At 38.4% G+C, this 12,165-nt stretch overlaps 1 protein-coding gene and 1 long non-coding RNA gene across 2 annotated transcripts in view; one reads left to right on the top strand and one right to left on the bottom strand.

The window, feature by feature from the left end:
- Positions 1-12,165, bottom strand: part of LOC133383167 (uncharacterized) — a 42,553-nt gene that overhangs the window by 8,771 nt on the left and 21,617 nt on the right. The gene's annotated exons all lie outside the window — the stretch shown is intronic.
- GABRR1 (gamma-aminobutyric acid type A receptor subunit rho1) overlaps positions 3,729-12,165 on the top strand; it is a 59,398-nt gene continuing 50,961 nt past the window's right edge. The window contains 1 exon segment of the mRNA XM_061623316.1: positions 3,729-4,248. Coding sequence (XP_061479300.1) covers positions 4,127-4,248 — 122 coding nt within the window. The 5' untranslated portion in view covers positions 3,729-4,126.

Here is a 12,165-nt window from a genome sequence, read left to right as displayed (position 1 = left end):
AGGCATTAACAAGGATCTCATTCTTAACCAGCAGCAAAAAAAGATGGAGTGGCGTGGCTGTGACTATCATGAAGGGGCCCTGCTGAATTTGCCACTACACTACTGTTTGGATGGCAATTCTGGAAGGGACTACTGAGACAAGAGAAAGAAGCAGCAACACAACAATACTAAGGATGGTCAGATCCCGAATGGTTCCCTGACTTGAAGCTATACCACAAATATCCATGGCAGATCATAACTGCTGCAAAAATGATAAAAGAAGACACATTGCTCCTATCACTCAGATTGTCAGAGTTATCCCTGGTTTCAGCCTATTTTCAATGTTATGTCTTACTATCCTCATTTATCTTTGGAAAGCCCCTGAAACAGCAGACAGCAGTTTTGAATTTGTTTGCTGCTGTGTCTAATAGCTACTAGAGATCATGATGGTGTCTACCACCAACTATCAGTGAAGGAGGCTTTAAATGTACAGCAGAATAAGGAGGACAGTGTCAGCAGCAGTCAAAAATGATGGCCACATCAGTCTGGTACAGACTGTATGAGAGAAGCTGCACACTTGGAACTTATTTCCATGCAGAAAAACAAGAACAAAAAATGATTCAGCTCTGTTATTGTATCCCTCATTTCAAGGACTTTTACCCCTAATTGTTACCAGACTTGAATCTTTTAGTCCCTCATATTATTTTGTCTGGGCCTGGGAGCTAAGGTCACGTACAGCACAAGATAATAACACAGCTTCTGGTGTGTATTTTTTAAAAGATAGCTTACTTCAGATTCCTATGCTAGGAAAAGATTAGCTTACAGAAAGGGTCATCATAATATTTTTTATGACTTTCGACCATTTTCTTTCTACAAAAATGCCATCTGCTGGTTGTTTTAGTGAATTGATTTCTAGAGCTACACTATTGGTATCATTTTCGCTTAAGCATTCCATGACACTTCACTCGAGATGTGGAGCCAATAATGCTGTTTTTCTCCCTCTGCAATTTCTCATCATATAATGCATTTTTCTATATTTTCACTCATATATTCATTTTTATGCATGCTTTCCCCTAGCATACACATTTCTGTAAACATGGTTTGGTTGGCAAACTGCAATGAAAAATTTGGAGAAGTGTGAATTTTGAAAGATGGCTGTGTTTCGGTTCTCATATTGTTTTGGAAAGTACAAATCCGATAGATTTGGCTTGAATTTCTCTACCATCCCTAATTCTGACAGCAGTTTATTCCATTTTCTTAATGTTTCCTTACCTGATAAGTTCCACATTTTATTTGATTGTTCATATAACATAAAAGCCACTTCTGCAAATCTAGTGAACATATGATGATGAATTTATTGTTACAGTCAAAAGACCATTTCACACAAAAAATCATTTCACAGAGTATACAAAATCATTAAATGAATGCTAAAAATTTTTTTTAAATTAAAATTAAAATTTTACCCTAAAGGGATTAATTAAAATCATTTAAAACAGTAATACAAATTATTTAGCAGAAGGATAGTTCATCATTGTTTTCCTATAGTGGATGGCTGCCGCACTAAATTTAGCAACTGCGAATGTCACCTCCGGTGAATGGTCACCTAATAGGTAATCCAGATAAAAGGATTGGGACCGACCAGGGAAGGGCAATAAAATAGGTAAGATTAATTGAGTTCTTAGATCACGATAGTATATACATCGGAGGAGAACATGGTCATTTGATTCAATATCTCCCTCAGCACATGGGCAGAATCTCTCTGAATAGGGAATTTTATTGTATCTACCATAGAGAACCGCAGACGGCAGGATATTTAATCTCATTAACATGAAAGCTCTACGATAGTTAGGGAGCTCCAAAGTCGAAAGATAAGACATTAGGGTACCAAATTTAGGGTTGTATCTTTGGTTCCTAATCAGAAGTAAATGGTGCTGAAAATCAATATCTTTTAGCCGTTGTTTGACTAAATCACAAGCCGATTCAAAACCCAGGTGTAAGATATATGGTAAAGAGAGACCTAAACTTGATATCTTATCAAAGATTGATTTCTCCCAAGAGGAGTAATGATTATCTGAGAGAACATGGGGGACCAAACGTAGAGGATTAAATACCAATTTCAACCAGAAAAACAATCTCAGCTGCCATACATGGGACTCTATGGATTGGAGACCACACTCTAGTCTCAAGATATGATTTGGAACGCAGGTGGGAGTACCTAATATAGATCTTAGGAAAGAGTTTTGAATGGATTCTAGCTTTGTAAAATTCGTGTATGTAGTAATTTGAGCACCATATAAAAGTTGCGGAATGATTTTGGCAACAAAAACTTTCCTAGCCGCGGAAATAAGTTGGGCTCCTTTAGTATAATAGAAGGATAGCAAAGTCTTTATTGTACGCCTGGCGTTTAAAAGGCAGGCGTTAATGTGCTGCTGTTGGGAGCCAGATGATTGGAAGGTAATACCGAGATATCTGAAGGTTTTAACCTGTTCTGTTGGAAGTTTGTCAATTCTCCAGACATGTTTTATCTTCTTTTTTGTGAAGACTACTACCTTGGTTTTCTGGAGGTTAATTATTAGCTCTTCCTCTAGGCAGAAAGAGGATAGGGACGCCATCAATCTTTTAAGCCCAATAGGAGTCTGAGAAAGCAAAACTATATCGTCAGCATATAGTAGGCAAAATCTTGGAGTATGAGACAGCATCGGAGGATGGGATGAAATAGGAGCAAGAGTAGTCACTAGGGCGTTTATATATATATTGAATAGTAAGGGTGCAAGAATGGAGTGAACATAGTGAAAATTTAGCGCTCATTGCTGTGGTAATTGCTTCCAGAAAAAATCAATTGGCAACCCCAGTAACCCAGAAAATCGTGGGATCAAAGTGATGAAATTTGGGGACGTATTCCAGCATGCAGTTCTTTTCCAATGTCTTCAAGAGAAAGTGCATTTGGAGACACAAGGAATCTGCCCTACATCTTCAGCAGTGAAGTCAGGTGCAAAGGGAGGGGCTCATGGAAGCAGCACCTGGTGTAGCCACCCAGGCATCCTGTAATGTAATATCAGGTGACATTTAGTCAAAGTAGTAACTAATAACAAAAACATGGTGGGAAAGAATATTTTTCAGGTTTTAATATGGTACTTTGTGTTGGGAGAATGTCTTTATATGATTAACACTTCCTCTTCCTCAGAAGGAACAATCACCAGATCCAGTAGTAGTACTTGAAAAGGTCATCTATTGGGACTATACCAGAGCCAGCTGGCAAGACCGGCAGTGATGTTGGTAATCAGATTGTCCCCTCTTCTGGTTGAGTAATTTTGAAACCATCATGATTTAAAGATGAAGATGATTTAAAGATCCACTGTTGTACAGGTGCCTAGATTATTTTTAAAAGGATTTAATAAATATCAGAAATAAATAGATGAAATTAAAAGACAATTAAAGTGCTTTAATTCTTTAATTCTTGTTTACTTTAACTAAGGGTGCCTCCTGATGGATTTTTAGTGCTAACCAGTGCTGCTTTCCCAAGTTCTTCTGCATCCAGAATTGCAATGGGTCATCTATACCTGGCATAGAGATGTCAAGGCCCAAGAAAAAAAGAAGGAATCAGGGGGAAAATGTTTTCATGCAGAGATCAAAGCAAAGCAATGAGGATGAGGTGCTGTTATATGATGCATATCAGATTGGCTGCTGGTTAAAATTAGTGCTGGTATATAAGGCGTCTCAAGCGGTGCTCCTGTTACCATTGCTTCTGCTTAAACAGCTATTCTAGGCAGCCTTTGATCAACCAGACAATCCTGGCTTTCCTAGAGGGAATGACAAATGTCATTTTCTAAAATACCTGAAATGCTTCACTTTAAACCAATTTATACAATTGCCTGTTTCAAGCAAAAAAGAATAATTGTTCTCTGCAGATCTATGAATTCTACAGTGTTCGAAAATCCTTGCCATCTGACATAGAGGGATTTATAGGTTTAGTGGAAATTGCTTTCCCCACCCTCCAGATTAAATACTGTGGGATGATTTTTCATATGAGTAAACATCTTTCTAATAACGGACAGACTGATAAAGTCTTAACAAGAGAAAAAAGGTTTTCATTTTGTTTTTCTTCTTCTTTTGTGGACTATTTCTGGACATAAGGCCAGAGGATATCATGTTGATTGTTCATAAAATGCAATTTTGCATCTTTATGCTGTTTTGTGGATTGGTTTTGTCCACAGAATGCAGAGCTCACTAGCAAGGAAAAGAAATACATGAAGTCTACAAGAAGGGCAGGTGAGTTGACTCAGTTGTGAATCTGCAGGGTGACAGTTGTAATGTAATATTTCAGACGAATAAAGCAATCTTAATGGGTCAAACCAGCCATCCCTCACTTGTACAGAAGTTATTTGATTCTTTGTTTTTAATGTTTTATGTAGCCCCTTTCCATTTAATGTTGCACATTTAGATCTCTTCTCCAATAACCTGAAGAGATCTGTTGTGTCAAACTGCCATGATAATCTTCTATGTCAACCATACATTCACCTTTCTGGATATATGTCCATTATAATTATTAGTATTTGCTTGCACTGCATTAGTGTTTTGAGGTGAAAATATGTCAGATCAGATGAAAAACTATGATGGACCCTGAAAATAGGAAAATGCACACCTGATCTGGTTATTTTTACAATGCAGATCAGTTAATTTTCTTGGACTGATAAAATGAGAAAAACATCCCATTGTTGGAGATCTGAAGGAATACTGAGGGTTCATGTCTTTTTTGTGTATTTCATATTTCTAATATTCCCTGTCAGTTGCCCAGTCCAACATTGGAAGGTACATGCTAAATAAGATAGCCATAACACTCTTAATTATTTTAATTAATTTTAAAAAATTGTTTTAGCATAAGCTAAGAAAACAATTGCAATTAACAGTGTCAAGAGTAGGGGGTTCTCATATTTTAGCAATATAGCTCCATTTCTTCCACTAATTTAGGAACAGCAAGAGGTTCAGTTTTGCAAAAATATTACTGCAGCGTCCATGCTAATGGCTTGGGTCCTAAGATAAGTTAACTTAAGTAGGTTCATGGAAAGAAGGTTTCCTACCCCCTCCTCCCCTCTGTTGCCCCATGTCCCCTGAAAAGCCTCTTGAGAAGGTCAGAGGAGCAGAGTGGGATGAGGCATGGGGTTTGTGGAGGAGGGGAAATTGCCCCCACATGAGGAGCTCTGCCAGATTTGAGGGGCAATTGCCTTCTCTCCCAGCAGCCACCCCAACCCATCTCACATTGTAAAGGAAGGATCCCTGACCCCTCGAAGAAGCTTTTCAGGGGGCTGCAGTGGGGAGGAAGGGAAACTTCTGTTCCATTGACTTCCACAAATTATCTTAGGATCCAAGCTTATGAATCCAAAGACCTCATAATAGATAATGAAATATCTTCAGGGGTGGTATCAGAATAGGTAAAAGGGATACCGGTCCTATCCACATCATCAAATGGATCATTTCTAACACATGCTAAAGAAAAATGACTGTTACTCATTCACTACTGCCAAACCAATAAATATAGTGAAATCAAGTGGAGAAAAACCATCAGCAACATGTATTTTTGTGTGACAGAGGCACTAAGGGTGCAATCCTAACCCTGCTTACCTGGGAGTAAGCCCCATTGAATTCAATAGTACTTATTTCTGAGTGGACATGTTTAGTATTGTACTCAGTCAGTGATCTATGATGTGAAAAGGGTACATGTGTTATCATTTATTTGTTATTTACTTTTCAAATTTACTTTTCACCTAGCCTAAAATAGGCTTTCATGTGCATAAGTCACTGTCCTTATTTTCTCTTGTGAAGTGTTGGAGGATGTATCAATCCTGAAAATGCAATGCCTGATCAGCCATTCAAATAATAACAGTGTTGTGTGTGCCGATGACTATCTTAAGCATGTTGATTTCAATTTAAAATTATTTCCTTGGGATCTAGCAGTACAAAATAAAATTAAAAGGCAAAATAAATCACACATGATATATATAGACAGAACTCTGTGAACGAAACCAGTAACTGTTGGTCCAACTTTTGCAAAGGCATAAAGGGCATGTGGCATGAAGGTGCCATGTTGTCGTCCCAGCAGGAATTCTGGAAGATTGTATTCTCTGATTGCATACTGGAAAGCAATAGCATGGTGAATGACATAACACCTGATGTGGCCTGGACAAAGAAAATAGACACTGGAGGGGACATCTTGTACTTTCCCTGTTGCTCAGCAGGAAACTGGGCCTAAGGACATGTCCAAAATTACAGACAGGTCATCTGGTACCATCTGCAGAATGCATGCAAGGCACACCATTTGGATGTGTATGCATGCTTACTGCCACAAATAAAATAGTCAGAGCAAGGCAACAAGAAAACAAATAAGGACAGCAGAGAAGTGAAAACAGCAGAGAACACAGTATGGGTTAAAACAATTCAAGCAGACTTGTGTCTTTAAAAACAAAAACAAAAAACTTCCACACACCATGTACTTGAGTTTTAAATATGACTGGTCTATCAAAACAAAATGAAACAAAACAAAATGAAGTTTAGGTTGGTCAAGCATCAACCATATATGTGCATCTTTATATGATGTATGCAGGCTAAAGGAAGAACAGGATTTGGCTCAGTGGGAGGGCTGTATTATGTATTTATTTATTATATTTAACACAATGGATATACTACTTGATTGTGAAAAACCTCTAAACAGTTTACAAAAAACAGTAAACATTAATAAAACAGTTAAAAACAAGTAATTAAACCCAAAAAAACCCAAACAGTAGACAAAAAAGAGATTAAAGCACATCAGCATCTATGTGTCTGGATAGGCTTGCCTAAATAAAAACTTTTTAAGCAGGTGCCAAAAATAGTATAGCAAAGGCACCTGCCTGATATCAATAGGCAAGGAGTTCCAAAGTGTAGGGTGCAGCCACATTAAAAGAATTATTTCTTACAAGTAAGGAATGAGCATTGCGTGGCATCTATAATAGTGCCAGTTCCGCAGATTGAAGCAGCCGAGTCAGCACATATGAGATAAGGCGATTCCACAATTAACTTATCCATTACTGATTTTAAGAAGCATTCCTTCATGAAATGGGGTTGTTCTGGCAGAAAAAAATACTATGTTAAATCTATGCTAAAATCATTTTTGGAAAATTCAGACACTGAGAAAGGGATTGTTCAAATTGCTGGGAGATAGTAAATGGGAGTGATGGGATATGGTGCCTGCTGTCCAACTCTTAATATAATAAAACTACTTTAATTTTCTTAGGGCAGAGATGGGGAGCCTGTGGCTCTCCAGAGGCTATTGGGCTCCATGTGCCATCAGCCTCAGCCAGCAAGGCCAATGGTCAAGGTTAATGGAGGGCTGCAGTCCAAAAACCTCTGGAGGGCCACAGATTCCCTGTCCCAGTTTTAGGGAGTATTGCCTGCACTTTGTTATAGATATGCAGGGTAACTCAGTGGTCTGAGCTGCGTGTGCCAGTGTGTGTGTATTCACCTAAGAATCAGGCTTTTACCCTGCATTTAAATCATTGAGACTTAAGACTTAGTAAAATAAGGAAAAGCTGCTTTATTTATAGAAATACATAGTAGATAGGAAAGGCATCCTAGTTCTAACCAACTAAGTTGGAGGCACAATGCCCAGATTTGGGAGTTGCCTTCATGGCTCAGGAGAGAGAGAGAGAGAGAGAGGAGAGACAAAGATGTCTCCTCTCTCTCGTACAGTCGAAGAAAAAAACAAAGGAAGGAGGGGCAGGTCAGCTTCCCTGAGCATATCAGTTTACAACGGAAGGAAGTTAGGCAGAGAAAAGCACAAGTAAAGGTAGGCAAGCCTAGCCAGCTGGAGGACCCTAACTCTGTCTTCTTTCTGGAATACAAACAAAAGAAGCCAAACAGAAGTTGCTCTTGCCCCACTTCCAACACACTAGAATAGCAAAATAGAGCCCCGAAGAGCAAAGCAACAGAGGATCACTAATAGTTTCACTCATGGATTATGGGGTCCTACTGCCTCCACTGTAGTATGCCTCTAAACACCAGTTGCTGGGAATCGTGGATAAGGAGAATTCTGTTGTGATCAGGTCTGACTTTTGGGCTTCCCTTGGGCATACGGTTGATCACTGTCAGAACAGAGTGCAGGGCTCTTATGTTCTCATGCAAAATCCACACTCATGAAAAATGCACGCTATAAAAGCTTTTGAGGTCACTTGTTTTAGTTTCTCCTCGAAACGGCTTTATTAACTGAACAGAGAAGCACAAGGATATTTCTCATGATGGACTGTATCACTATACATTAAACATGGTTTATGCTGTGCACGCTTAATATGGCCCTCTGCTCACAGTAGATCAAATTTGCACCATTTTATGTAAGATAGCAATGACAATAGCACACAACAATCAAGGTTTCCTTCACTGGGTGCAATAGCACAAAAAGTGAAGTTCTCCCACTGGTCAGATGCAACCCTCAATCCAAGAAATATTGCAGCTGCAGCCATTAATGGGGACAGATGAAATGAAAACACCTACGGTGCTGTTTTTTAAAAAACAAACACCTCTGATTTTAACTCAAAACCTCTGCTGCTTTTCAAGAGTTATTAAGTTCCCAATGCTACTTTAAATTGGACAATCCCAAATGTCTTGTTATGGTCATGTTTCAGTCAAAATTCATTTTATTCATCTAATAGATTCTTAACCTGTTTTTCTAGGTATTTTCCCTCTAAAGGAGGGGTGAGGAACCTTTGGTGCTCCAGATGTTCCTGAATTACAACTCACATCAGCCCCAGCAAGTATGGCCAATAGCCAGGGATGCTGGGAGTTGCAGATCAGCAACATCTGGAAGGCCAAAGGTTCCCCACCTCTGTTCTAAAGCTATATCAGAAGTCCCCTCCAGAGAGGTTAAAGAATGGAGATTGATTTACTTATGACAACTTCACTTTTACCTATAAAATAAGCATCCAGGCATAAATGGCTCATATAATGGGTTGTGAAAATTATGTTAGATGTGCATAGTATCTCTTATTTCCAAGATTTCCCCAGTCTCCTGTCTGGATGGATTATATCCATGATATAATCATGATTATGTCCATCTGCTAGGAAAATTCTGGTATATCCAGTACTGTTGTTGACTGCTGTATTGACCTCTAATAAGGTCAATGAATACACATAGGGACACACACCAGCCACCTTCTCTCCAAACTGTGTTGATGTAGAGGAGGGTGGAAGTTATGTGCATAATACATCATAATTTTGCTTCTGGTTTCCTTTCAATATTATATCTGGAACACAATAATGACAGTGTATTGTGGTCTTGCCTTTTTCTTTTCTAACACTAACATTTAAAACAAACAAAAACACCAAACATAAGTTTGCACCAAGTAGTTTTCTTTTGAAGCTCTTTCCAACTTTGTCTCTGATTTCTAGAAAAGCCATGAGGTTTATGGACAGCCCCCCCCCAAATGCTATAACGATTTTCTTTTCTTCAGTTCATTTGGTATACTTAAATTATCTCGTTCTAATTAGTGTCCCAATGAGAAGATGCCAAAGCCATTCAACTATTATTAACAGCTTTTACCAACCTGATACCCTCTAGAAGTTTTGAGTTATAACAGTAAAAAAAATGAAAAACCAGCACAGACATAGCAGCTAACACCAGTCAAAACCAGCATGAAACCAGCAGGGGGATAATGAAGGCTTGTAAATTGGGGTGGGGGGCATCTCTGCACCAGTCTCTGTTGCTGACTTATGACTGTTTGTTTTAACATCTAAAACAAGCTTATCCTTACAAGTGTAGATGAGAAGGGCCTCACCATGCAGTTGGGAAACCTGCAAATGCAAGGTTCCTGACCGTGCAGAGACTAGAAGCCTATCATCATGACCTAGGCTACCAGTAGCAACTTGGGCACTGATTTAGATGAGCAGGTGTGTCAGGTGAGTCAGAAAAGGCAGTAGCACAACTATAGTGTTTGATCTGGACCCTGACATTGTGCCCTTCAGCATCAGAGACCTTGAACCTGAGAGTCCGGAGCCAGGACCACCAGAGACTGCAGCTTCCAAGCTTGATCACAAGAAGAAGCCAGGATTCCTGCCCCTCACTGACACTAAGCCTGTTCACCACCAAAAAGCTCAGTGAAAAATAATGGAGTGACAGAGTACCAGACTCCAGGAAAGAGGGCTGAACCTGTAAGGGGCCTGAGTCTAGTCAGAGGCTCAGTTACCACCCAGCACTTGTCAGAGGGAGTTTCTTCCCTGGGATCTGTCCAGGGTTCTGAAGGACCTGTCTTTGTTCATCCTTACTTCCTCATTCCTGTTACTGACTTTTTGAGTTACCCTGTCTCTGCCTGTCAGTCTTCTGCTCTTGCTACTTGCTCAAGATCACTGCCAGATCTGCTTCCTCCAGACTCCACTATGAGGACTGCCAGGATCTTACCAGGATTGTGCACCTATGCATACATCACTAGTGTGTAAACCCAGACTTGTTTGGGACATTGAAACAAATGTGTGTAGCCCAGGAACTGAGCTCGTCGCCATAATTCCTCCCTCCACCTAGTCACATTCATTTCTACACAGAATAATGTCTCAAAAAGGCCCATTGTTTGTATGCCTCTACATTAACTGTGCTGGCTAATAGGGCAAAGGGACAATGGAGCAATTTGCCCTTTTTTTACTCTCTTGAAGTTGATCCTTCTGCCCATGCTCCCATGGAAATCTAAGGGACCCTGTCTCAATTTTGTTGGAGTTTGCTCCCACTTTCCTGGTTCAGACAAAATGGTAAGCTATAGTTAATGAGAGATCTGGATTGATTGCTCATGCTATGAAGAGAGAGCTGTGTGCATGGGCAAAAGACATTCTCATATCTTGTCTTATTAAGATATGATTGTCCAAACAAAGACTCAGCTTTTTTTTAAAAAAAAAAATTGGTGTTGTGTTTTTTTTACATAGCAAAATATCACTGAGAAGATAAAGTTTTTACAACTAAAGCAAGAAATCCAGAAAAGGTCATACAACATTCTAAATAATAAAAACTGTCCTAATGCAACTTTTCAAGCTTCCTAAATATACCATGATTCTTCATGACAATTAACAGGATAAACAATTAAAAACTGATGCAGAAAAAAAGAATCAAGCAAATTCAATAACTTTTAAAATAGTGCAGAACCATATTTTGCCTTAGACAGGCAAAACTCCTTATGACAATATTCAAAAAATGGGGTCCAGTTTGCAATAGTTATTTTTGTCTTTGTCCCATTGCCAAGCCATAGTTTATTATACAGCCACGAGAGTGGTTGTATACTATAGTCAGCGGGGATTTTTCTTTCTTTTTTTTTTACAATAATTTTTATTCAAATTTTCATATAACAAACAAAACAAAATCATAAAACATTCAAAGACAAAAAACAAAACAAAACAAAAATGATTAAACAAAAAAATAAAATGTTGACTTCCCATTTGTCGCAGATCAAATCAGTTATAGGTCTACAATATATAACAATCCTGTCTCTTAAATTATATTATAAAATCACTTTCCTCCAGTAGTTATCTTAATTAATCATCAAATCTCATAAACATTACTTTATTCTTTCCACAAAAAGTCAAAGAGAGGTTTCAATTCTTTAAGAAATATATCTATCAATTTTTCTCCAAATAAACATGTCGATTAATCCATCTCGTTAATAATAATAATAATCTTATTGTCATAACCATAGTCCAAATAAACATATCGATTAATCCATCTCATCAAAATCTGTTAGGTCCAATAATTTCAATAGCCATTATTCCATTATCCATATTAATTCCATCTTCCATCTTCAATAGTCCTGTTAAGTCCAGTAATTTCAGTGTCCAATCTTCCATTATCAGTATTCCATAATAATCTTGCTGTCATAGCCATAGTCATATAATAAGAGTCTGATGGGAATTTCCTCTATCCCAAATATTTTCTTGCCATCGATTCTGAATAAGTTGCTGAAATATTGTTGTAAAGTCATATCTCTGTTCTTTTTTACAAAATGCACTGGCTCATCTCTTGAGAGTTTTTCCATTGTCACATGGCTGCAGTTAATTCCATAGATTTTCTCTATATCAAGCTCCATCACGTCATTCCAGTCCAGAAGATTATCCAAGCCATTGATAACTTTATCTCTAATATCTTCATTAATTTCTTCAGAGATAACGTTAAATTCCAAACAGTAGGTT

Source organism: Rhineura floridana, chromosome 4, assembly GCF_030035675.1.
Source record: "Rhineura floridana isolate rRhiFlo1 chromosome 4, rRhiFlo1.hap2, whole genome shotgun sequence".
In the NCBI taxonomy this organism is placed as follows: domain Eukaryota; kingdom Metazoa; phylum Chordata; class Lepidosauria; order Squamata; family Rhineuridae; genus Rhineura; species Rhineura floridana.
The sequence above is the reverse complement of the archived record's forward strand: the minus strand, read 5'-3'. Positions and strand labels throughout refer to the sequence as shown.